The sequence below is a fragment of the Coturnix japonica genome, chromosome 1, assembly GCF_001577835.2.
Source record: "Coturnix japonica isolate 7356 chromosome 1, Coturnix japonica 2.1, whole genome shotgun sequence".
NCBI lineage: Eukaryota > Metazoa > Chordata > Aves > Galliformes > Phasianidae > Coturnix > Coturnix japonica.
The window spans coordinates 46,518,638-46,543,513 of NC_029516.1; the positions used below are offsets into that span (position 1 = coordinate 46,518,638).

Consider the following 24,876-nt stretch of genomic DNA (forward strand, 5'->3'; position numbering starts at 1 on the left):
TTAGGGTCTCCCCAACAGCTCCAGAAGAAGAAGAAAGGCCAAACACACTCAATGTGGAAAAACAAACCCAAAAGAACTGGCTTTATTTGTAAAGTCTACAAAATACAGAGGACTCAGGTAGGACACAGACTGTAAGTCAGAAAATAAATAGTATTTTTTTTGTTGGTTTTTTTTTTTTTTTTTTTGCTCTATATAAGATAAAATGTGATTTGCATATATAAAATATAAAGTACGGCTCTGTACCAACATCCTGGCTGTGCCGAGAGGTGGAATGGCAAAGAGGACGTGAAAATAACTTACGTTCGTGCAATAAATAAACCCAGGGGGAGCGGGGCCGAGGGGATGCTAACACAGTGCCCTTTGGGGGGCACCTCTCTGGGTAGGGACGGAGGCTGCAGCCAAGGGCGGCTGGCGTGACGATGCCCAGACCTCTGTGCTGGTGTCCAAGCTGGAGGAAAACCCAAGGGAGAAGCAGCTGCCTGCCAGGCAGCTCCCAGGAGTGGGATGCTCTGCCCTCCATACACCTCTGACTCCTCGCTCTCTGCAGCCTAAGCCCTGGAGCCAGCAGAGCACAGGGCTTGGCAGGGCCATCCCAGCAAAACAGCAGTTATCTGCACTCCAGCTGCCTTTGCTTCCTTCCTGCCTCTGCCTGTGTTCCAGGCACGTGGTTGGGCCGAGTGTCCCACTTAGGTCAAAGAGACGCATGAAGGATATCCGTGATGGGGAGAAAACAGCCCCTCCACATCTCCTTTTTGCCTCACAGCCCCCAGATGCCCCCTGCCCAAGGGTCCCCCTCCATCGCCGTCACAGCGCTATGCCATCCCGCTCACCCCAACCTGCAGCCACTTTCTGTTCCCCTCCGGACCTGCACATTCTCTTACCATCCTCCACTCCTTTTCACTGGGCCAGTGCTGACCCCATTCATCCTCATCCTTCTGCAAAACTCCCTCCCCAGTTCATTCTCTGGCACATGCTCCTGGGAGCGCCTGCCCTGCACTCAGCTCCCCCCAAAAATAGGGTGCACCGTGTTTTCCTGCCAGCTTGGAGCTGTGAGGTGTTTCCCTGCCTCCATCCATTCACACGGACTCATCCCCTCCTGCATGCACCCACTGATGCAGCAAGGGATGGGACCATGGGGCAATACCGGGCTTTGGGCTTCCCCCATGGGATCTCCAATAAGGTGCTGTCCACCCGGTACACACATGGTGGCAGTCCTCCCTACAAGCAGAGGTCTGGGGGACCAGAGGGAAGGATTTGGGGTGCAGCTCCCAGCAAAGGAGAGCCTCGAGTCGGTATGTAGGGGAAGGCGCCCTGGGGGGGACAGTGCCCAGCCGAGGGATGGGGCCAGCACTAGGAGTAGGCAGCCTGGTTGGCACCGGACTTGACGATGGTGATGACGCTGGCAGTGGCCACTTTGGCAGGGGGCCCATGGGCAGCCACAGTGCGGGCAAAGCCCTGCAGGGCCTCATACTTGCCACGGAGAGTATCAAGCTCCAGGCGCATGGCAGCATTCTCCCGGGCCAGCTTGTCCACCTCCCATTCCAGCTCCATCTTTTGCTTCTGTAGCTCTTCCTTCTGGCAGACACGCTTCACCCGGCAGCTGGCAGCGTAGCCCCGGTTCTTCAGCGTCCGTCGTCGCTGCTTCAGCCTCGCCACCTCCTCCTTGGAAAGGCCCCGCAGGTGATGGTTGAGCTCCCGCACCGACAGCCCCATCAACTCCTCATCCGACAGCAGCGGTGTGTTCTCTCCAAGCTCCCGCTTCACCTGTTGGGTGGAGGAGCAGGTGAGATCCCAATGCCAACCCCCAGTGCCAGACCTCCAAATACCAATCCCTAATGCCAATCCCCAGTTCTGGACCTCCCCAGCACCGATCCCCAGTGATGGACCCGCCCCCAATCCCCCATGCTACGGCTCCAGTGCAAGTTCCCCATTCTGGGGCTCCCTGAGGCTGGACCTCCCCAGTGTGATTCCCGCATGCTGCACCTCAAAGCCAGTCCCCTATACTGGAGTCCCTACTGCCAGCTTCCCATGCTGGACCTCCTCAATGCTTATCCCTCATGCTGGACTCCCGGTGCCATCCCCCTCCTGATGCCAGACCCTACTGCTCGGTCCCCCCCATAGCTCTTATTCTCCCCAGTACTCACCTTTAGCGCCTTGCTGGACAGCCCATCCGCAGCCATGGTTGTCCCGTACCGGCCCTACAAAACGCCCAAGAGCGGCTGAGTGCCAGCAAAGGAACACGGCGGGTGATGCCGATCCCCGCCCAGCTCCACCTCACTCTTTTATGCGAAGCCCATAATAATAGCACACAAACCACAACAACGTGGGAAGGCCCTCCCCGGAGACGCAGTGCCATGGGGCCGAGGGGAGCTCCCTCGGAGGAGGGCGGGGGGGGGGATATAGGGGCAGGGCCGGGGCTCGCGGTGGGGTCGAAGGGTGCGGGCCGCGGCCACGTCGCGGGCGAGCGGGCGCCGTCTCACCGTGATTCAGCAGCGCTGGGAGGGGAGGAGGAGGGGGCGAGAGCCACTTACCCCTTCTGCACCCCTCGACCGCCACTCTGCCGCTTTCTTGGGGCAGAGGTGAGGGCGGGAGAGGCCGATATTTTCTCCCCTCCGCCATTACGAGAGGAGAAGAGAGGGCGCAGGGCCCGAAGCGGCCCCAACTCCGGACCACCTTCCCCCGCCCTCTCCAAAGAGCCGGCGGGGGGCGAAGCACGGGAGGAGCCGAGCTGATGCAATCAGGGCCGGGGGTCAGACGCCATCCCCGAGCTCCCACCGACCGCCCCGCTCCGGAAACTCCCGACCCCGCCGTCCGCTTACCGGAGGCCGCGCCGTGTGTGCCGGCTGTGCCGTGTGTGCCGGCTGTGCCGAGTGCCGGCCGTGCCCCGTGCGGTGCTGTGGGGTGCGGCGATGCGATGCGCTCCCAGCCGAGCTCCGCGCGATTACTCACCCGCGGATTCCTTTCATTCATAAAAACACAGTCATGCGGTGACGTCACCCCCCATCGCCCCGCCCCTCCGCAGCCCGGCCCCGCCCCGCCCTCTCTCCGACCTTTTCAAAGATGGCGGCGCGCGGCTCAAACGTCAACAACCCGCCCACCCTTCATTGGGAGGGAGACCTATTAGCCCCTCCCCTTTGGCTCCTCCCCATTGGCTCCTCCCCGGGAGCGGCGCAGCTGATTGGTCCGGCCTGGGGGCAGTGAGGGTGGCGGGCCTTGGCGGGCCTCGGCTCCCCTGAGTCCCCGCGGGCGCTTCCCGTCAGGGTTGGCCGGTACAAAAGCGCAGCGCCGCCGTAGGCCCGCAGCGCTCCGTGCTTGTGTGAAGGCCGGGCCGTGCAGCCGCACGCCATGCAGTTCCTCGGGCGGCTCCTGAGCCAGGCGTTCGGCAGCCCGTACCGCGTGAAGGAGCTGCCCGCCGCCCAGTACTCGGGGCTGGGCCCCCTGCGGGAGGACGGCCGGCTGCGGCTCTACGGGAACGGCCGCGGCTGGGACGCCGTGCTGCTCAACCCGCAGAGCCCGGCCGTGGCCGTACGGTACGTGCTGGGCGCTGCGCTGACTGCGCGGCACTGAGCGAGGGCCCATGGAGCGGGGCTGCAGGGAACGGGCTGCACAGGGAGGTGGTGCAGGCACTGTCCATGGAGGTGTCCCAGAGCCGTGGGGATGTGGCACTGAGGGACGTGGGCAGTGGGCACGGTGGGGATGGGCTGATGTTGCACTGCATCATCATACAGGTCTTTTCTAGCCTTAATGATTCTGTGTTTACCTCTCCCCTCCAGGCTCTTCCACCTGGACGATGAAGCAGAAGCCCTGGTGCGCTTTGAGCACTATGCCGGCCACCTGCGGCCGTTCTATGAGAGCTCAGCCCAGCCCCTGTCGCTGGAGGTTCTGCAGCAGCTCAGTGACTGCATCCGCAACCATCCCAGCTGGTCCTCTGCACACATAGCAGTGGAGGTTGGCCTGCACGAGACCTTCCGACACAACCGTGTACTCAGGTGAGGGTGCAGAGCAATCTCCTGTGGGCCTGGCGTTGTTGGGGCTGTGTGTCAGGAGGAGGGTCCATTGTAGGGCTGTAGGTCTTTGCAGAGGTAGATCCTCATCTTTGCAGCCTCTCTACGCTGTAACGTTGTGTCTTCTGTTACAGCTGTGTGAATAGCACAGACAGTGAGGATGGTTGCACCCCGCTGCACCTGGCGTGCCATAAGGGAGACATGACCTGCCTGCAGGAGCTGCTGGAATGCCACGCACGAGTGGATATTACAGACAAGAAAGGAGAGACGGTTTTCCACTATGCTGTGCGAGGAAGCAACCCCTATATCATTGAGGTGGGAGCAATCCCAAAGCTGGGAAAAGGGGGATTGAAACTTTTCCTTCCTATGCTGTGAGAGGGGGGATGATAGCCAAGGGCTGCAGTCTGGGGAAATGAATGGCAGCTAACTCTGCTGCAGCACCATGGGGATACCTGAGCCTGGTTCCAGCCCCTTTGTTCCTATCTACTTACTGGTGCAGTTTCCCATAAGCAGGTTCCATATTCCACCCTGCAATGGAACAGGGTTGTAAAGCAGTGGTTTCCTCAGAAAGTATCCTTTGGCACTTGCTTCAAGCCTTAATCCTAACTTTCCTCAGGCCTTTGGCTGTCCCTTCAGCATCTTCTCCTGACAGGGCTTTTAGCTCTGGGTAGAGCCCTCCAAAAAGGGCCTTCGGGCTACCAGGGGTGTGTGTGTTGCCTGCAGACTCAGAGCCTGCAAACTCATGGGCTTTTCCGAGCCTGCAGAACCTGTTGGAACTGAGCAGTTCTGGCGACACAATCAGAGCCTCGAGGCAGAGTGACTGGGTTTGTAAGGCTGTGGGTTCCTTTCTGCTTTGCTCCTCAGGTCTGGACTGGGTGCCAGACAGGCCCTCGCCTGCAGCCGCACCAGCTGTGTTTGCCCAATAGCTCTTGTGACAGCTCTCCTGTTGTCTGCCAGACGATGGAAGGATTTCCTAATGCGTGGTGGCGGAGGGATGATGAACAACGGGGGTTTGCCACACTGTGGAGCAGGACAGTTAGGACCTTTGTATTATAAAGATGTTTTCTTCCTGCATGTCTCTAAAGCTGGCAGCTCAGCTTGTTACAGATCTACTTTCAGTTTTGAGCAGTCTTGAGCTTGTTTCTCTTTCAATTCCTTGCTAAGCCAAGGAAAATAAATTCCTGCTTTTCTTGTGTACACTGGGACTTTCTGTATTCCTGAGTGCTTCAGGTATGGAAGTTGGACAGGCCGTAGCACTGTGGGGAACACAGTGCTACAGAGTTTCTGCTTGGAGCTCAGGGAGAGGGACAGCACTCTTACATGTCTGTCTGTCTTCTATTTATTTCCTGCTCTTCTCAGCTCCTGAGCAGTGCCCCGACTGTTGGCGTGAACCACCTGAACCACGAAGGTCTGACCCCTCTGTACCTGGCTTGTCAGCTGGGCAAAGAGGACATGGTTCGGTCTCTGCTGAAGTGCCGCGCCAGCTGCAATGTCATGGGGACAGTGGGCTACCCCATCCACGCAGCTCTGAAGTACTCCCAGAAGGGGTAAGTAAAACTGTGAGTCAGCGGTGGCTGCTGGGGCTGGCAGTGTGGGACAGTGTGATTTACAGAGGCAGGTAACAAAACGTAGAGGAAAATTAACATATAAATATACAGTGTTCTGACTTAGGAGTCCTACTCCTCCTGTCGGGGAATTAAGCTACTCCATTGGTAATGCTGGCATCGTTTTATGCTCTTCTATTAACTGGTCGTAAGGGGGAGCTTCCTCCACAGGAGATACGGGGCATCTGCTTGCTGACTTTTTGTCCCAGGCATTTGCCTCAGTCCTCATCAGCCTGTGCCATGTAGAGTAGTTCTAATTCAAATGCATATCCTTGCCTATGAGTGTTTAATGGTGCACGCTCAATTTTGTGGCCATCAAAGGCTTCTTGGTCCTTGGTCTGCTGCCAAACGACTTTATTCCTAGTCAGTACAGGAGTTGTGAATTTCTTGCTGTTGTGTTTGTTTCCTATGAGTGTAGCCACATCTGGTCCCATATCTGTGAGTTGGGGGTGACTATTCAATTCTCTCTGATCTACAGTCATTCTCCAAGTGCCCTCTAATATTCAAACAAGCCAAATAAGGTTAATAAAAGCAACGATGGTGTCTTTACCAACTCTCACATGCTGATGTGCCTGGATGCCTGTAGTAATTCCCTCCTGCCCTCTGGGATGCAATTCTGTTTTACAGCTGCTGCCTCAGCACAACAGGGTCCCCCTTCAAAAACCCACATGGAATGGTTACAGATCAAATAGCAAATCCTGCTTGTGAGATCCTGAAGCTGAAATGACCATTCAGCGTTTCAGCTGTCCATGCTGCCATCACATCGATATGCAAAATATTCCTCAATTTGCACAGTTAACACCATTATTGCAAATGGGCTGGTATTTCCTATTGTTAAAGTAACCTTAGTTCAGAAACGTCTCCCCATTTCTTTTGGCTTCTTTACCATTAATATCCCTATGCACTAGGGTAGCTTCAGCTCCAGTATCCACCAGAGCTGACACACTAAATCTGCTATTTTATAATTGAAGGAGCATCACAGGCTTTGCTGGTGGCAGCGTGGTAGACCTGCCAAACCTTCCTTCCTGCTGTGTTGGCATTTGCCAGGTAGTGCCTTGCCTTGAGGTGGCAGGTGTGGTGGATGGGGATGACTTGCCATTGGTGCAACGTTTCAGGTGTTGTGATCCCATCTGTTTCTTGTGGGACACCAGCTTGCACAAGATTATTTCACGTTTGTTTCCTCATCACCCATGAGGAAACTCCTTTTGTTTTTGCTGGCTTTCCTTTATTCGCCACCCACAAAGATGGTCCTGAAATTACAACCCCAACTTCCTTCAAGGTATTGGTAGGGTGCCTGTATTACCAGCAGCTCTTGTGACTGCCCTGTCCAGATTGGCTCCTGTAATTAATGCATAAGCCATCCCCATCTGCTGCACTAGACTAATGCCTTCTTCTATTATACACCAATTTCACGATGACAACGATCTGGCAAGATTTGCAAGTGCTGTTAAAACTGCTGCACACAACATCTGATATAGCAGAGATGTAGCGATACAGCTGCCTGTTGGGATCCCTGATCTCTCGTAGCTGAGCATATTCTCATATCCTATCAGCGTGGGCTATAGGTCTTTTTCATCCATTAACAAACAGATGCAGTGCTGCTACACTGAGGTCACAAAACTCTATGCTTACCCCGCTCTGCTGCTGAGAGACATATACACACAAAAAAAGGGCTCGTGAACTACTTTTCCTTAGAGTAAGCTGTGAGAAGATGACTTACCAATGCTTAAAAACTTATTAATTTGCTGCACCTTTGCCTTTGAGTGCTTTGATCCTAATAAGCTTTCATTCCAAAGCCTATTTCTTCACGTCTCCTGTGGGCCAATGGCACCCTTGGCCCTTAATTAACACACTCTGAAACTGAATCAAAAAGGTGTGATACTTACTTCCTGTTTTCTTTTTCATGGACAATTTTGTCCCTTCCTTTCTGAAGACAGCAAAATAAAACTGCTTTGCAGCTGAGGAACTTGCAGGTGCTGCAGCCAGCTGCTGCTGAGAGGCTTCCTGAGGGGCTCTGTGCAGAAGGCAGGTGCTGACATGAATGAGATATTGAACTAAGAGAGCAGACACACATCCCTTCATCTTGTGTTTTCTAGGTGTGCCCAGGCCATTCTCGAAGTGGATGCCAGCCAGGTCCACTCCAGGGACCCACGCCATGAAGCCATCCCGCTGCATTGGGCAAAGAAGGCAGAGGTAAATACAGTCCACGGCGAGAGCCTGTGCTGCCACCCAGCGCCTGGTTAAGTCCTTTTGCTGCTGACCTGCCCCTTCACTGAGTGCTTGTGTCAGAGCCCAGCAAGCTGCCCCTAAGACAGCCCTGCTGTTGAGGTGATTGAGGCTGTTTGATTCTGTTTGCCGTCTGATGATCAGTGCTGTTTGCTGCAGGGAGCAGTGGAGCCTTGTAATACAAAAAAGACTGGTGTGCTCGTTCTAGTGATTCATTCTCGGCTGTAACCTGCTGGCTTGTCCCTTTTCCCTTCTGGCTGGGTAGAAATCGCACCGCTCACACTGAAGCACGGTTACCCCTGGGGGGAGCTCTTGTCTCATTAGCTGCCAATTTCAAGAAGGGAAACAGATCGATGCTTTAAGAACTGCGAGGGGAGTGTGAGGTGGGCGCCAGGTGGTGGCGTGTAGGTTGCAGTCATCTTATGCCAGACACAACCAGATCAGTGATGTGATGTGCTATGCTGATACACCTCTAGGAGCTTGTTTCAAGCAGAGAGCGTTCCAATGGAAGGTCTGTTTTCCCTCTTCCAATATTACACCCTTCTCAGCAGTGTCCTGTGGAAGTTTTCAGCAGAGCGAGCATGTTTGGCTTATAAAGAGAAGATCAAAAAGCAAACTTCCCTTCAGTCTGCAGAGATTCTGGCTTGAGTAAGAGTTGATATTTTCCATTGATCTCAGCCAGCTGTTGCACTTGCAAATAAGACTCAAAACATCCAGAAGCTGTAGCAGATGGTGAAACTACCAACTAGCTCCAAGTCCAAGCTAAGGTGTACTGCTCTTCACTTGCCCTGCTTGTCGGTGAGACTTGGCTTCTGTGAGTTGTCTTCATGATTGCTTTTTCTTTTCTTCACCTGGCACATGCATGCTTGGGCATAGATGATACAGCTGCTGCTTAAGTACGGCTCTGAGGTGAACGTGGCCAGCCGGACAGCTGACATGGCCCTGCACATTGCAGTCAAGAGAGGTCGGTTTGACTGTGCCATGGTACTGCTGACGCACGGGGCTGACACCAATGCCAAGGGCCAGGATGGCAACACACCACTGCATCTGGCCATGAAGGTGAGATTTTTGCAGAGGCTGCTGGGGAGAGGAAGGCATTTTCCTTAAGGGCTGAGGCAAAGGCAGGTCTATTTGAAATGTTGGCTGTTGTCCTTCATGGGGAAGTTTCCTTGTGTGTGCTTTAGGTAATGAAAATAGGAGGGAGGGAATGAGGGATATCGCTGAGGGAACCATGGCTTTTGACTGAGCTTTCTCTTGTCTTCTAGCATGACCACCTGGATATGATCAAAGCAATTGTTGTGTTTGGAGGAGATGTTGAGATCCCTAATGATTTTGGGGAGACGCCAGGGCTGCTGGCAGCCAGGAACAGCAAAGGTGAGGGAGCATCTGAGCAGCTCTACTGAATGAACCCAGCATTTTGTCTCCCCTTCTTGGATAAAACAGTGTCTTGGAGAGGTAAAAACATGCCAGGCATAGGCAGTGCTTCTCCAAGATGCTCTCCCAGCTTCTAGTTGCTGGCACTTGCTGAGCTAGTGGCATAGACTTCATATTAATAGTCCTTGATTTGTTTCTCCTCTGAGACAGAGAAGCAAGAGAAAAAGCTGGCACACACGCCCTCTCTTCAAGCCATGGTGCTGGGCACTGCAGGCTCACAGCAGTGACTAAACAGCCTGGGCATAAGCAGGCATGGGTTGTTCTTCCACAGCAAGAAGTGTGCGGCATACCCTTGAAGCTGCACAGCATTGGGCACACCTTCTGACCACAGATCCTTCTGCCTGCTGATAGGGCAGAGAAATTCAAGACATGCCTCCCCTGGGTCATCCCAGAGGTTTCGTGAGGGTTGGAGCTGCTGTGAATTTGGCAGAGCCCCCGGTGTGTGCGTGCACTGATTCTCTTTCTGGTCTGTGACTCCCCCACCATCACCTAAGGTGCGAACCGGAAAGTGCTCTTAGACCTGCTGCAAACTGTAGGGACCGAACGCTGCCTCCCAACCATTCCTGACTCCCAAAGTCTGGCACCATCTGCCGCCTCCTTCCTGGAAGGCCAGCCTTCCCCGCGGAGCAGCTTCAACAGCTTAGGTAAAGCCTTCCCTGTCCCTCCCTCACTCTCTTTTTTTTTTTCTAGCTTCACAGCACTCTGGTTCTTTGGACAACCTTTGCTTTGGGCACTGTCTCCTCGCTCTCATTTTAATAAGTCTGTCCTCATTCAGCTGTTACAGGATCCAGATTCTTGTTTTCTCTGCTTTTCCTGTTTGCGTACTCTAAAGTCTTCTACTCTAAGCTTTTGTTTTATAGACCTGACTCAATGCAACTCTGTAGAGAGGAAAAGGAAGGTGGTTTCATAACTCCTTCACCCCCCTGGGAAATGTGTAGGACTTGTTTGCTTGCAGTTTATCCCCTGGGTCATGTCAGAAGTGGAGGCACTTGACTTGAGGACATCCCGATGTCATGTTGTGCATCAGGGTATCAAAATGTTGCTTGGTCACATCCCAGGGGCTAGTAGTTGGGAGAGGGAAGGGATGAAGTCTGAGGATAAGTGACCCTAGGCACAAGGTTTATATTACCCATAGGGAGATCCAAACGTAGGACATGTTTGTGTCATAGCCTGTACTCTGCACTACTGAGGCTTTGTGGGTAAGCCCATGGATCAAACTTATCGCCTCCAGGGAGCTACGGGACTTGGGCAGAAGCAGCAGGAGCATGCAGTGGGTGGGGTGAGTTGTCTTGGCTCAGAGGGAGGCTCTGACAACATGTCAAGGGCTTTCAGGGAGATAACAGCTGCTTATGGTCTGCTTTCCCTCTCGGCTTTGTGGTTTCCATTGCAGAGACCTTCCAGTGGGGCATAGGGTCAATCCCCCACAGATCCTGGAACATGTCACCACCGACTGGTGGCACCAGGACTTTTTTTCTCACTGTGGTGTTGTGAAGGTGACCGGAGAGTTTCAGCTCATAGACTGCCAGAAAAAGACCCTTTTCCAACATAGGACTCTGGCCTTCAAAGAAACTCTTCACCATGTTCTCTGTCATCCAGCTACCTCCCAACCTGGGCGCTGGCAGCAGTATTTAACCTTTCTTCCCCATGTTCTTTCTTCTCTTGGTTTCACAGGCTGCCTCCTCACCTAGGCTGGATTGGTGCCCTGCACCCAGGGTGACCTGGGTTTACATCACCTGAGGGGTAATGACAAGCCACCCTGTCCCCAGAGCCTTCCTGCTTAGGTTACCTCACAGGAGTAGATTTAGGTTTGATCTTATGGCTTGCAGTAAGCGGCATAGTGGGCAAGCTGCTAGGCTCTACCTCCTCTCTCACTTTGTCTGCTCATCACCTGCTTCTACAAATCCTTTATCACTGCCAGCACCCTCCAGCTGCCTGCTCTGAAGCCTTGGGTTTCTCCTCTTTGGTGTGGAATTTATTTTAGGAGATACCTTCTGGTTATGGGTAAGATGGCTGATGTTTCCTGCAGAAAGCTTTTTTCAGCTGGGAAAGGTGTTGGATGTTCTCTCTGGAATTGGTTTACCTTTGGGGTGGGAAGTTTTGTGTACCGTGCTCAGCTTTCCCACTCAGAAAGTGGGAAGAATAATTAAAAGCTTTCTAATTCAATGAGTGTGATTTGGTTGACTGATACCCCTGAGGCACTCATCAGAGGGTTCAGGTAGCAAAGGGGTTTCTAATTTTCTTCTGCCCTTGAATGTCCATGGCTCTGTAGGGTACAAGGACCTTCTGTATGTTTCTGCAACACTTGGACAGTTCTTGAAGGTGCCGGATGTCGTGGACTCACCCAGAGAGGGTGAGAGAAAGTAAGTAAGAAAATTCCGGGTCCAACTCCTGTGCCATTGAAAGTTAATGCTGTGTACGTGAATTCTTCCTCACCCACACTCACGAGTGTGGCATCCCCAACTGACATTATTTAGTGTCCTTTGTTGCATTTTATGCCGGAACCACCCCCCTCCACCTTGTTGCCTTAAATCTCTGTTCCCATAAAGGACCTTCTTCTGGTTCTGCTTTCGCTTGAGGCAGTATCCATTACTATATACTACTACTTAAGCCATTCCATAATCATCCAGAGCAGTTTTCTTGTTACTGGCGCAGTTTGCCATGCCCAGGCCCTGTGTTGAAGTGTGTGAGCCGTCCCACAGCCATGTCTGTCTCTCCAGCTGCGACCGCCTCTTGTGTCTGGATGGAGGAGGCATCCGGGGCCTGGTCCTCATCCAGCTTCTACTGGCCATTGAAAAAGCTGCGGGCCGTCCCATCCGTGAGATTTTTGACTGGATCGCAGGGACCAGCACTGGGGGCATCTTGGCCTTGGCTATTGTACATGGTGAGGACAGTGTGAATAATGGGCCCTTTCTCACTCCTGTGGCTCCCTTCTGGGTGGGACTGCGTGTGGGGTGGGAACTGCCTCTCTAAGAGTCCTAACGGGGGTTTGTTATCCCTACCTAAAGAGGGATGTTCATCAGTGAAAGAAAACCTAGGCCTGCGTTTTGCAGTTGCTTCTCATGTCAGTTGGTATGGAACAGCTTTCTGGATTTTGGGAAGGTGATGGAATACATTGTTCTGTTCTTCCTGCTCTCTCCAACCTGATTTTATAGCAAGATGATTGGCACTTACTGCTAGGAAACTAAGCTCCAACTTTGCCTTTCCTCTCTCACCCTTCCCAGTCATGGTGCTGATGGCCAGGCATGTGGCAGGAAGCCTGGGAAAGGGATGGGGTTGGGAGTGTTACTTCCCTTCACCTTCTGGTCCTGGGAAGTCCAAGCTCTGATGTGCTGTTTGTTTGTCTGCCCTTCCTCCTTCCCCATGCTCCTGCTGATGCTGTTGCCTGCCTCAGGGAAGTCCATGGACTACATGCGCTGCCTGTACTTCCGCATGAAGGACATGGTGTTCCGGGGGTCTCGGCCCTACGAGTCAGAGCCCCTGGATGAGTTCTTGAAGAAGGAATTTGGGGAAAACACCAAAATGACAGATGTCCAAAAACCCAAGTAAGTCCTGCTTGGGGCTGTGCTGGTTGCTCTTGTGGGAGACACTCTCAGCAGAGATGCTTAGCATCTCCATTGAGCAGATCTGGAAGCCTCATGAGGTGCAGATTACTGAAGCCATAAGCATGGTTGTTTTTTGTTTTTTTTTTTTTCCCCATTTTATCTTTGCTGTGTTGTTTCCTCTCCCCCAGAGTTATTGTGACAGGGACTCTCTGTGACCGACAGCCAGCTGAGCTCCACCTCTTCCGGAATTACTCTGTACCTGAGACAAAAATCTCTACTGAATACAAGACAACAGCGACTTTCAAACCACTCACTCGGCCTGAAGGTAAATGCTGGCACACAGCAGTCTGGGTGGCTGGTAGTCGAGAGGGAATCCTTCAGACACAGGAGATTAACTTGGTGGTTGGCAGCCCTGCTGGTGGCAATGGGATTGGAACGAGGTGGTCTTTGAATTGTCCTTTCCAACCCAAGCCATTCTATGATTCCTGTTGCTCTGAAAATTCAGGTGTTCAGCAACTGTTCTGGGTCTACACACCTTCCTAGTTTGCCTTGTGCTGTTGAAGGGGAGATGCTCCTTTCATGCAGAAAAGCTGCTAAAAGGGGCCTGTATGCTCCTTTTTCTCCCTGCAGACCAATTGGTATGGCGTGCTGCCCGCTGCAGTGGTGCAGCTCCCACTTATTTCCGGCCCATAGGGCGCTTTTTGGATGGTGGGCTGCTAGCAAACAACCCGACCCTTGATGCCATGGCGGAGATTCATGAGTACAATAAGACTCTGATCAGCAAGGTGAGAGAAATCCTAGCCCTGAAAGGTAACTGGGGCTTCATTGACTGCACTGAACCTCCCTCAAGGGGGAAAAGGGATTGGGAATGAGCTCTTCTCTAGTGGAAAAACAAGTTAGCATTGCAGCACCCTGGAAAATGCTGTATGGGAAGGGGGATATGTGTAGGGAATGCTGGCTGACAAGTGAAATGCCGTTTCTGACAGAGGTTTGAGGTGGGGAGGCAGGCATCAGAGGGGCAGACTGCATATACTTGCTGCTTTTAGCACAGATGATTCAGGTGATGGTAGTGTGGCCTGTGACACAGCTCTGCAGGGCCTTTTCCTGCCCTCCCAAAAGGGAGAATACAATGGTAGGACATTCTGCTCAGTTGACGAGTAAATGCTTTCTGTGCTGTGGCCAGTTGCTCAGTAAGATGAGTAACTACTGGCAGCTACCACTCCCTGTAGCAGAGAGGAGAGGTTTGTTCCCAAAACGACCAAATGAGTTGGACTGTTTCACAGCCATCTGGTCATCTCTGTGGGGATCCTGTGGGCTTAAATGCAGGCAGGGCTGAAAGGCACAGAAGGATGTAACCGTTGCCTTTGAAGGTGTGCAGATTTAAGCTATCTCACTAGCTAGTAATAAAGTGGGAGAACAAAGGCGAGAAGAGGCTACTGAGCCTTTCACCTTGGTTTTCAGATTATCCACCAGACTTCTGTGAAATATGTGTCCTGCCTTAATTTACTTGAAAGTAAATATGTGTGGTTTTTTTTGTCCACAGGGTCAGAGGCAGAAAGTAAGAAAACTGGGGTTGGTGGTCTCCCTGGGGACAGGGAAGCCTCCCCAGGTCCCAGTGTCCTCTGTGGATGTCTTCCGCCCCACCAACCCCTGGGAACTGGCAAAGACGGTCTTTGGGGCTAGGGAGCTTGGCAAGATGGTGGTGGACTGTGTGAGTACTGGGAAGGAGGGAGAGCCCTGGGGTTGCTCTCAGTGAGGGAGCAAAGGTTTCCAGTCTTCAGCTTCTTCCTTTTGAAAGAAAACTGAACTTGCTTGGAATAGCTCCAGAGTTCAAGAGCTGCTTAATGGGAGCACAGCAGGTCTGAATCCCTCTGCCTGTTCAGGCAGGTAAAGGCAAGATGGTGGTCAGTGACCCATAGGAACATTTGCAGGTGTCAGTTCATGAGACCTGGAGTCTTTCCAGGGAGGGTGAATTATCGTCTGAGCAATGTGAGACCAAAAGATATATATACATATAAAGTCATGCTTCAGCATGACAGCAAGTAATTTTTCTTAAGAACAGCTTTGTGATTCCCACTGGGACAATTAACAAGTGCTGGAGGAGTGGGAGCGTTACTAATAAGAAGTAGCAGCTCATAGCTGTGGTCAGGAGTGTGTAATAAGCATAGAATTTTGCATACTAAATAAGGAAGCTCATTAGGTGTTGTGCAAGAATGCACTCCTGCTTTTCCCTTTCCCTGTGTGGTTTGTGTAGTTCAGCCTGGTGCCAGGGAGCCTCTTGGAGGCAGGGAGAGGGCAGCAGTGCCATCAGGCTCTGACTGTGTGCCTGCTTCTCCCGCAGTGCACTGACGCAGATGGCCCAGCTGTGAATCGTGCCAGGGCCTGGTGTGAGATGACGGACATCCCATATTTCCGGTAAGAGCTTCCTTTCTGCTCCTCTGCACAAGCCTATTTTTAACCTCCAGGACCTGGCTGAGGCATGTGTCATCCCAAATCGCATCCCTTCCAAGGGTGTGTCAGCCTAGACCTGGACTCCTGCCCCCAATCCTACTGCTTCTGTGATACAATGGAGGATTACTGGGGGTTTGGGGGATGCTAACAGGGTCCTTTGTGGATGTGCATCCTGCCCTGTTCAGCTCAGGGTGAAATTGTCTTGGTGTGCACAGGCTCAGCCCTCAGCTGCACACGGATGTGATGCTGGACGAGGTGAATGACAGCGTGCTGGTGAACGCCCTCTGGGACACACAGCTCTACATCTACCAGCAGCGGGAGCAGTTGGAGCGGCTGGTGCAATATCTCTGCCGATGACTGACCTGAAAGTGTTCTTTCTGCATCTCAGAGGCAAGGAGCAGCAGATGCTGCAGCTTGGATTTGCACTGAACCAAGATGATGAGGTGGGGGAAGGGACTTCTACTGCTAATGCTAATTAGAAATTAGTGATATTTAATAGCAGTGCACATACACGTGTATTCCAGGACAGCTGTGAAAAACCTACAGTTATTGTCCCACTATAGGCTAATCTCTACTCCACTGTGCTTTGTTTTGCTGCCCTGCTATGTGAGCATACAGCCCTTGCCAGAAGCCAGATCCCCACCTATTGTGAGCCAGCTGCAGAGTGTGCAGTACTGACAAAGCACTTTGCTCCTTCCCCCCCTCATACAACAGCCCAATACCAGACAAAGTTTCAAGGATTCTGTTCCCTGCTTGGGACAAGGTGGTTCAAAGCATGTTAGGATGGTGAAAGGGATTTGTCTGATCAATATACTTGGCTTAGAAATTCTGCAGCCTTCTGCAGTAGATTGACGCAAAATATGACTGACACTGGAAGAGCCACTTGGCTTCTATTATACCCTTCCCTTTTGCCTTCAGAGATGGCTGTTAGCTCAGGTTCTGACTGCATCTAGGTTGGGAGCAGCCCCCCCGGAACTGTTTTATGCCCCCTGTCTTGTTGTGATACTCCTTTCAAGGGCTGGGAATGTGAAAACCTTATGTCTTGTCCATGGCAAGCTCAAGATGAGAGAGATTGGCCTTGTCTTGGTAGAGAGATTGATTCTCTTTGTGGTTATTGTGCAATTGAAATGTGCAGTTGAACCTGACATCAGGTTGCACCAAAGATGCTGACAGTTTGGATTTCTTTTACCTTTTTTTACCTCTGGAAATCCCATTATGACTCTCTGTACTAAACATTTCTGCAGCACATTTTACATATTTATTAATGATGTGTATCCACTGGAAGGAATTTTGTGGACTAACCTGAAAAACTGAAAACTGAAATCATTTGCTTTTGAGTGAATGGATTACTGTGAACTAAACCTAACCTGACTTGAAATAAAGAGAGCCTTGAATTTGATTCTGTTGTGATGCCGTCCGTGGTTGTCTTGTTTGCATCCTGCAGGACCCCAGTCCCCCAGTCAGCTCTACCTGCAAGGGTTCCTGTGAGTGATGCTGTGCTCAGGGTCTAGGCAGGCAGGGAGAACAGGGGGATGCTGGCACTGGGGAGCCTCAGTGAGACTGGGATTGGGAGGAAGGCTTAGGAGTGTGGGGGATTAGAGGGCAGGGAAGAGCTGGAACCTGTTTGGAGGTTGGTTGTGTTTTTACTTTTTTCTCCCTCCTATTTGCTGCCTGTGATCACAAGCCTATAGGGATCTCCTGATCAGTGGGACCTGAGGATGTTCCAGCAGCGTGGGAAGGCCAAGTGAGCCACCTGCGGGCAGGTGGGAGGGCCAGAGGCAGCGAGCAAGGTGTGACTCTGGCAGGTGGCTGGCTCTGCAGGTGCCAGAGCAGGGGGAGCTGGGCACTGAGCTGGCAATCAATAATTCAAGCAGGCAGTCACATGCCCTTGCTGGCTGTTGCAGGATTCCTCTCTCACCAGAGTCTGGTTACATCCAAGGATCAAGTTCCAACCTCTTGGCTGGTGAATTATTAAACTCCAACAGTGCTCTGTTCCCTTTGTACCGCGGCTGTGTCTTCCTGCTGTCATTCCTTGCCAGCGACAGGCTCTCCATCCAGCCAGCTCTGCGGAAGGGCTCCTCCAGACCAGCTCTCCTTTGCCCCTTGTTCATCTGCAGGAGAGGGAAAAGCCTGGAGAGATGGACCTGTCCTACAGATCCACCATCTCCATCTATAAGGTGAGTACCGGCACTGAAGGCTGCTCCAGTCTGCCTGGGGGAGATGTACAGCTGAGAGGAGAGGAGATGGTTTCTGCAGGAGAATCTTTCAGGGGGACAGCTGAGGGCTGGATCTGTCCCGGAGCTGAGCTGCAGCAGCTCTTGTGGGTTCTGGGCTGGGTTTGGGAGCAGTGGCTGCCACGAGGAGAGCGTGGCATGGGTCTTATGGCAGACCCATAAAGAAATTGGGCAGTCAGCGTGGTTTGGACCTGAAGCTCCTTTATGGAAGGGTCGTACACCTTGGCTGCTGGTAGCAGTCAGTTCAGTTGGTTGTTTCCGTCTTACTGGGAAGAACAGCCTGATCTCACTAATGCTTCCCTATGCACGGCAGTGCTGCAGCAAGGTAGTGAGGGCTGGGAGAATTGTAATTCCTTATTCCAGCCTCTGCTCTGCTGCTATACTGTAAGCAATAAAAACTCTCTGATAAATATGTTTATCAGCAAATAAAAGCGATGGGTTGATTTGAAGCAGTCCATCCCTTCTCTTATCAAGCTGCTGATGTTGGCGGTGCATCAGATCCCGGACAGGAAGAATAATGTTTGTACCTGCGTGATAGGTGATGGCCTTCACCTGTGCAGGCTCAGGGAGATCCTCGTGTAGTTATTGCCCTGTCTGCAGCAGCTAAGGAACATGGGGCCCAGGGAGAAAGCCATCTTTAGGTGACAGTGTAGCTCTCCAGCACCCACCTTGCCCTCTGGCATTGACATGGTACATCGGTAAGACCAGCATTAACCTGCTTCTGCCTGTCCATAGAGCATCTTGGAGCAGTTTAACCCTGCGCTGGAGAACCTGGTGTATCTGGGAAACAACTACTTGCGTGCCTTCCATGGTGAGTGGGTTCTCTCCTGAGTGTCTGCTGCGTGCTGGGAGGCTGCTGGTCTCACCTCATGGCATGTCCTAAGCTTTCCTCCTGCTCTGTGACCTGTTAGTAGGTATAGATGAGGAGAGACCTATCAAGGAGGTATAGAGTGAATCTCCTGAACATTGCTTTCTGGGGCTGGTGGGAAGGCAGATTTGATCTTTACTTCTCCTCTCCTCTCCACACAGCATTATCCAAAGCAGCTGAAGTCTACTTTAAGGCAATCGAAAAGATTGGGGAGCGAGCGCTGCAGAGCTCCACCTCACATGTGCTGGGTAAGGCTCTCGCACACACCAGTCCTGTCCAGGAAGGAGCTTTCCCCATTAATTGGTCCCTTTCCAGCTACTGAGGGAAAGCAGATCCTCTAACCAAAGGCTTAAAGCCTCTGGAGATGCAGAGGGCCATACACTGTTGGACTTTCGCACCCGCATATCATCTGCGGTGGCACAATGCTGCTCAGCTTCCCTGGTCACACCAGGAAACAGCTATGGCATTTTTCCACCCTTTCCCTTCTCTTTTCACTGAAGGTGAAATCCTGATGCAGATGTCTGACACGCAGAGGCTCCTGAGCTCTGATTTACAAGTTGTGGTGAGTAGTTTTCCTTGGGGCTATTGTGCAAGTGGGGACAAACAGGGACTTCCCATCCTGCAGCTTGCTGACATTTGCCCAGTTCACCCCATTTCCTTCCTCTCGGTGCCTGCAGGCAGGCACTGCCTCCCTGCCATCCCTGCTGCACGTGACAGAGGTGTGTTGCAGAGCCTTTCTCTCTTCCAGGCTCAGACGTTCCATGTGGACCTACTGCAGCACATGGAGAAGAACTCCAAAATGGATGTGCAGTTCATCAGTGTGAGTGCTGAGATCCTTTCCACTCCTTGGCCCTCCTTGTTTCTCTGCCACCTAAGACATCGTGCAGGAGGTGGGGTAGAAGGCTTACCTTCTTCTCTCACGGACTGTGATGTCCCTGGTTCCTCACTGAACCTGCTTTCTACCTGACAGGAGAGCCAGAAGCAGTATGAGCTGGAGTACCGGCGCAAAGCCAACAACCTGGAGAAGTGCACGGCAGAGCTCTGGAGGATGGAGAGGGCCCGTGATAAAAATGTCCGGGAGATGAAGGTGAGCAGGGATTGCAGGAAGCAGAGCTGGGAAAGAGCAGCTCTGCCCTTCCTGTAAAACCAAGGGATTGTCCCCGATGGTCCAAAGGCAGCAGACTTACCTAGAAAAGAGGAAACTCCTCCTCTACAGGGTGCTGCTAACCTGTGGAACTCAATCCTGCAGAACCTGCCAAGCTTTTGCCTCATTTAGCAAGACTCAGTGTGCAAGGATGTGGTCCCTGTCCTCTAGCTCCTCTGTGCTGGGAAGCTGGGAGACATAACCACCCAATTCAACATTTCTCCTTCTGAATGTTGTATTTCCACTGACCTCTTCCTCCTTTCCCCCGTGACCCAGGAGAACGTGATGCGGCTGCGCTCGGAGATGCAGGCATTCCTCTCCAACAGCCAGCGGGAGGCTGAGCTGGAGGAGAAACGCCGCTACCGCTTCCTGGCTGAAAAACACCAGATGCTCTACAACACTCTCCTACAGTTCTACAGCAGGGTATGGCCCTGGGGAGCAGAGCTGAGTGACTGGAGGGGAACATGCAGGCAGGAGAGACCTAGGGCTTGGTGAACCCCTTGGGTGAAGGCAGGGTTTTGAGCATGGATCAGGCAGGGATCTGGGTTGACTGCCCTCAGCTGGAGAAGTATGGCTGGCAAGGATTTGAACGTGTGAGTGCCATCTCCATCACTGCCTCTTTTCTCTCTTTTCCCAGGCCCGGGGCATGATCCAGACCAAAGCACCACAGTGGAAGGAGCAGCTGGAGGCCAGCCGCAACCCCTCCAACAGCCATGTGCAGGGCCTGCTCGCCAGCTCCCATGGCCAAGGCTATCCATCAGGCCGGCTCACGCCTACTCACCTGGAGACGGTGAGGAGCACATGGGCAGCCTTCACCGTGGTGGTAGCCAAGGCTGCTCTGCCCTTCTGAGCTTGCAGGGCAAGGCCAGGCTTGGGTGTCTCTTGTGTGACACAGCCTCAATGGCCATGAACCCAGACTCCTTTCCTTCCAACAGAGATCTCTTGGGGACTTTGCTCCTTCCATGGCTGGGAGTCGGTCCAGCATCTTCTCTCAGGAGACACCAGAAATGAGACTATCTCCTCAACCAGAGGTCCCCAGGCGACCACTGCAGAGGACACCATCAACCAGTATGTCTCATGTCCAGGAGCTGGGTTTCTCTGGGAGCAGGGTTGGGTTCAGGGAGGGACCACAGCTATTAAACGGTGGGTCCTCAGCCACATCCCTGGACGTAGTGAGGGGTCAGTATATGGGGAGCTGGGGAGGACAGTGCTGCATGAAACGGGGAGAAGCTTGACCTTCAGAGTAGAGTCCGTCCAGGGCTCAACTGCTTCTCATACAACACAAATTTCAGCTTAAACTCTTTTCAATTAATGAATTAAAAGGAAAAGAGAGAGAGAGAGAGAGAGAGAGAAATGGCCCATATTCAACAGCAGGGTCAGGAAGAGGGTCAGTAGTACTTTGTGGTAGACAATGCCTGTGGCCAATGACCACAGAGCACTGGTGTCCTTGAGGATGCTGAGTTCTATCCAGACCCCTCTAATGCCTCTCTGCAGGTTTGCTCCCCACTGGCCGTGTCTCTCGCTCTGGTTCCTTTGGTGAGGCCAGCAGCAGCAGCGAAGGCAGGAGGAGCGGCACGGTGAGAGTGCAGGCTATTGCGCCCCACACCACAGGGGCCAACCGGACCCTGCTGCGCTTCGATCCTGGGGATGTCATCACGGTGCTGATGCCAGAGGCGCAGAATGGCTGGCTGTATGGCAAGCTGGAGGGCTCGTCCACGTATGTGACACTTCAGTGCAGTAAACGGGCTTTGTCTTTTTGTCTCTCCTGTGTCATGTCCCCGGCCTGCTTGAGCAGGAAAAGAAATGAGGCAGGGCCAGGGTGGGTGACGAAAGCCAGGGCCCTGGTGATACCTCCTGACTCTCATGGCTGAGTGGTTCCTGCCATGGGAGCCAGCTGTGAATTGCTGGAGTTACCTGAGAGGCCTGGCATTTCTCAGCTCCAGCACAGACAGGGCATGGAAACTGCTGCACCCAGCGCTTACTGAATTACTCCCTATGGTGTTAGCAACTGACACCTATTGGTGAAGCCTGCCCTCGTGCACATGGGGTCTGTGATCCATGCTCTGGGTCACTCAGCTGCAAGATGAGCAAGAGTAGTGCCTTTCTTCTGATAAGAGTTCTGGGGTGCAGCTGCTTTGCCCTGGGAAATAGAGCATAGCTTCTGAGACAAGGGTGTAGATAGACCCCCAGACTGGTTCACCTGGAGCTCATTGCTCTCTCTTTCTGTGTCTTAGATGTGGCTGGTTCCCTGAAGCTTATGTCAAGCCTCTGGAGGATGCGAGGGACACGGAGGAGCCACCTGTCAGGTAAGAGGAGGGCAATTGGCCAGCAAGAAAATGAAGTGCCTGCCACCTCGTAGGTCTTTCACACTAGTATGTGTGCTCTAGATGCCCATTTCAGGTGCAGGCTGCATATTTTCTCTGGAGATGTCTCTGTGGCTGGCATCTGTGCTGCTCCCCTTTCCTTGCTCTTTGACTCTCCTCTCACTGTCTCCTCTTCTTGCTCAGGTCTTTCCCGCTTCGGAGCAGTCACAGTATGGATGACATCTTGGACCATCCCAGTGTTTCTTCCTCTAGCTGGTCTGCTGCTGCCCAAGCTGCTGTGCCAAACCCACCTCCTGCACCAGTGGGTGCCAGCAGTCACCAGAGTGTGCCGGTGACCTCAGGTGGTTCGAAGGTGAGTGCAGGAGGGCTGACTGGTGTATGTGGAGGGAAGTGGATCCTTCCAATGGTACTGGCATTCCATCCTGTTCTGCAGCATTAAGAAAAATGCTTATGAGATGTTGACATGTGCCCTCTTCCCTTCCTGAAATTAGGTGTCTTGTTAGCACTGGCCTTTCTCATCCATTCTCTTCTCATGCAACCATGTCCTGGTGCCCTACAGTCAATTTTGTCTGTGCAGATCCTCAGTGCCTGGATTTCCTCTTCCAGGGACTGTCTTTGTGCTCCTGCCCTTTTCATTTTTTCTCTGTTTTTTTGCTCACCAGGGCCCCTTCAGTTCAGTCCTTTTCTCCATGACTTCCCAGCCTGATTTCTGGTGGCTCCGGGGCAGCACCTCTTTCTGCTAATAGTAGGACCATGGAGTGATCAGGCTGGGCTGGGGGTGGCTGACCAGCTGACAGAGATGCCATCCTTCTTCTCCCTTCAGTTAATAGAGAGCAGATTCATTGGTCCTCTTCCAAATTTGAGCAAGGCTTGGATTAAAAATCACATCTGGAATAGGCAGAGAACTAAGGGTAAAGGCTGAGAGCATCTGCCATTTTGGAGTCTTAGAACAAGGAATTTCCAACCCATGGCTCACAGGAGGCACGTTGGGAATTGAACTCTCCATGTAATGTTGCTTCCAGTTGTGAGGCATTGACTGGTGAGAACAGTGAAAGTTAAAGTGGAGGACAGTTGAAAATGAGGACCTCTCATAAGAGGTGGTGCCTGCAAGGTGCTTCTTGCTCAGTTGCACAAGGCTGGGAAACCTCATTTCTAGTCAGTGGTTCTAGGCCGGTATGAAGTTGTAGGAAACCGAATGGCTTAAAGGACTGGGACACATTTAATTAGCCTTTTACTTTCCCTCTCATGACCTGTTCCATGGTTTCAGGAAGACTCAGGCTGCACAGCACGGAGGGGAATTGGCTCTAAAGTCTGTGGTCTCTGGGTTACTGATTTCCATCCATCCCAAGGCTACAGTATAGGGATAGACCTGAGATTGAACAATGATGTGTGTAGAGCATTTAAATTTTGGTGACAAAACAACTGAACCTCATTAGACGTTTGGAAAGAATCAGCATTGCTCTAAACTTCTGCCCCAAATACCCTCTAGTTGAGCCAGCAGCTAATAAATGCCTGTTTGACTTCCCAGTTGGAATACACAGCAAGTCTGCCACCAGCTACAGAAAATGGTTTGCATTAGCAGGCCATCACAGTTGTCACTGGTCTTTCATCATGTGCTGGCCAAGGATAAGGGCCACAGGACCTAGCTCTGTCTTTCTCCCTCAGGTTGGTTCACATTTGAGCAATACCTAGTGTTGGGCAGGGTACCAGCATTCTTGCATTCCCTGCAGGTGCAGGGAATATGTGAGGACACTGACAATGAACTCTTTGCTAGAGTGGGTAGGAAACATGAGGGGGCATCTCTGGCTGTGCTGGCAGGGTGGAATGTAGACCAGACCGGCCCTGTTTGCTGTGCTCTTTAGACATTACACTTAGGGTATCTGAGGCATCTCCCTTCTTCCTCAAAACAAAGGAGGTTTCCTAGGGGAACAGGGAACCTGTGGTGTAGGGACAACCAGCTGCCACAGGTAATATGCGAAGTTTGAATGAATAAGGACTCAGAGCCCTGTTAATAGGAGTTGGGCTCCTAATTCACTCAAGCTTTTTGCAAAATCTGCTTTCAAGTGTGCAGTGTCCCCTGCTCCACTTTTGTCTCTTCATTCCCTCACCCCCTCCACACCACTCACAGTTGCCTTTCTTTTCACTGCAGAAACCTGGAGTGTTTGACCAGCCACCTGAACTCTTCCCAAGGTAAGAGTGAGACATGGGCCTGTACTCTGGAACCACTGGAAAGAATGGCATTATTACAGTACTATTACTGTAGAAGACTTAACAGCTCTTGCTTGGTCATCAGCTCCCCAGCATGGTCTTCCTGGATCGCTTGATGTGGTCTGTCTCCTTTTCCCTTTCAGAGGTACCAACCCCTTTGCCACAGTCAAGCTACGTCCCACGGTCACCAACGATCGCTCCGCACCCATTATCCGATGAAGTGGTACTGCAGGGAAGAGGAAGGCATAGGAGTGACAGGCTGCAACCCCTAATGGGCAGTGACCTCAGGCTACCGCTCACGGAGTGACCTCTCTCTATCCCTCCCTTCCCTCTGGGACATGGGGATCTGTCTCATGGCTGTCTGGTGTGCTGTAGCCAGCAGCAGGCCCTCTTTGGGTTGCCCTCCACCCCTGTGTGATGTTATTGTGCTTGAATGGGAGAAGCCTGCTGATGGTGGCCTGGGAGACAGGGAGGGAGAGGGGGGCAATTCTGATGGTCTGGGAGGAGGACACTTGCCAGATTTTGCTGCTGAGAACATGAACCCCAGAGAGAGATGGCTGCCACAAAGCTGCCAGTGATGTGGCTTGGCTGAAGGGCTCTTGGCCCCTTTGGCAGCCATGTTTGTTTCAGCCCTTCCTCACTACCAGCTGACCCCTTCCCTGGCCAGTCAGTTCCTGGGCACAGGGAAGGAGGCGACGGAGCCCAGTGTTGCTGTCCTGCTCTTCCACCAGATGTCTTGTGGAGAAAGCGTTTTGAAATAAAACGGAATGCTGCTTCCATAGATGTTCCAGCAGCCAAGCCTTTGCTGTGCTTAGAGGGCATGGAGAGAAGGACGTG

The 24,876-nt window shown here is 52.4% G+C and overlaps 3 protein-coding genes across 5 annotated transcripts; 2 read left to right on the forward strand and 1 right to left on the reverse strand.

Annotated features, from left to right (window-relative positions):
- Nucleotides 1-48: 48 nt before the first annotated feature.
- MAFF (MAF bZIP transcription factor F) lies at nt 49-2,995 on the reverse strand. Of its 2 annotated transcripts, none has more exons than XM_015863084.2 (3): nt 2,820-2,995; nt 2,145-2,198; nt 49-1,764 (listed from the first exon to the last, which is right to left on the reverse strand). In XM_015863084.2, exons 2-3 carry the CDS (start codon nt 2,178-2,180, stop codon nt 1,351-1,353), a joined length of 450 nt encoding a protein of 149 aa, XP_015718570.1. In that variant the 5' UTR covers nt 2,181-2,198; nt 2,820-2,995; the 3' UTR covers nt 49-1,350. The 2 variants fall into 2 exon arrangements, with proteins under 2 accessions (XP_015718570.1, XP_015718579.1); XM_015863093.2 differs by lacking the exon at nt 2,820-2,995 and adding an exon at nt 2,532-2,761.
- Nucleotides 2,996-3,185: 190 nt separating this feature from the next.
- On the forward strand, nt 3,186-16,660 carry PLA2G6 (phospholipase A2 group VI). Of its 2 annotated transcripts, XM_015862955.2 has the most exons (16): nt 3,186-3,530; nt 3,774-3,989; nt 4,139-4,319; nt 5,364-5,551; nt 7,705-7,801; nt 8,711-8,893; nt 9,100-9,208; nt 9,763-9,912; nt 11,538-11,628; nt 11,986-12,149; nt 12,660-12,810; nt 12,999-13,135; nt 13,441-13,595; nt 14,354-14,521; nt 15,152-15,225; nt 15,477-16,660. In XM_015862955.2, exons 1-16 carry the CDS (start codon nt 3,346-3,348, stop codon nt 15,616-15,618), a joined length of 2,391 nt encoding a protein of 796 aa, XP_015718441.1. In that variant the 5' UTR covers nt 3,186-3,345; the 3' UTR covers nt 15,619-16,660. The 2 variants fall into 2 exon arrangements, with proteins under 2 accessions (XP_015718441.1, XP_015718446.1); XM_015862960.2 differs by lacking the exon at nt 9,763-9,912.
- A 94-nt stretch (nt 16,661-16,754) lies between these two features.
- On the forward strand, nt 16,755-24,820 carry BAIAP2L2 (BAR/IMD domain containing adaptor protein 2 like 2). Its single transcript, XM_015862985.2, has 14 exons — nt 16,755-17,438; nt 18,231-18,306; nt 18,525-18,611; nt 18,864-18,925; nt 19,112-19,183; nt 19,334-19,450; nt 19,784-19,930; nt 20,145-20,297; nt 20,443-20,575; nt 21,002-21,224; nt 21,742-21,813; nt 22,015-22,183; nt 23,981-24,021; nt 24,183-24,820. Exons 1-14 carry the CDS (start codon nt 17,400-17,402, stop codon nt 24,256-24,258), a joined length of 1,467 nt encoding a protein of 488 aa, XP_015718471.1. The 5' UTR covers nt 16,755-17,399; the 3' UTR covers nt 24,259-24,820.
- Nucleotides 24,821-24,876: the final 56 nt, after the last annotated feature.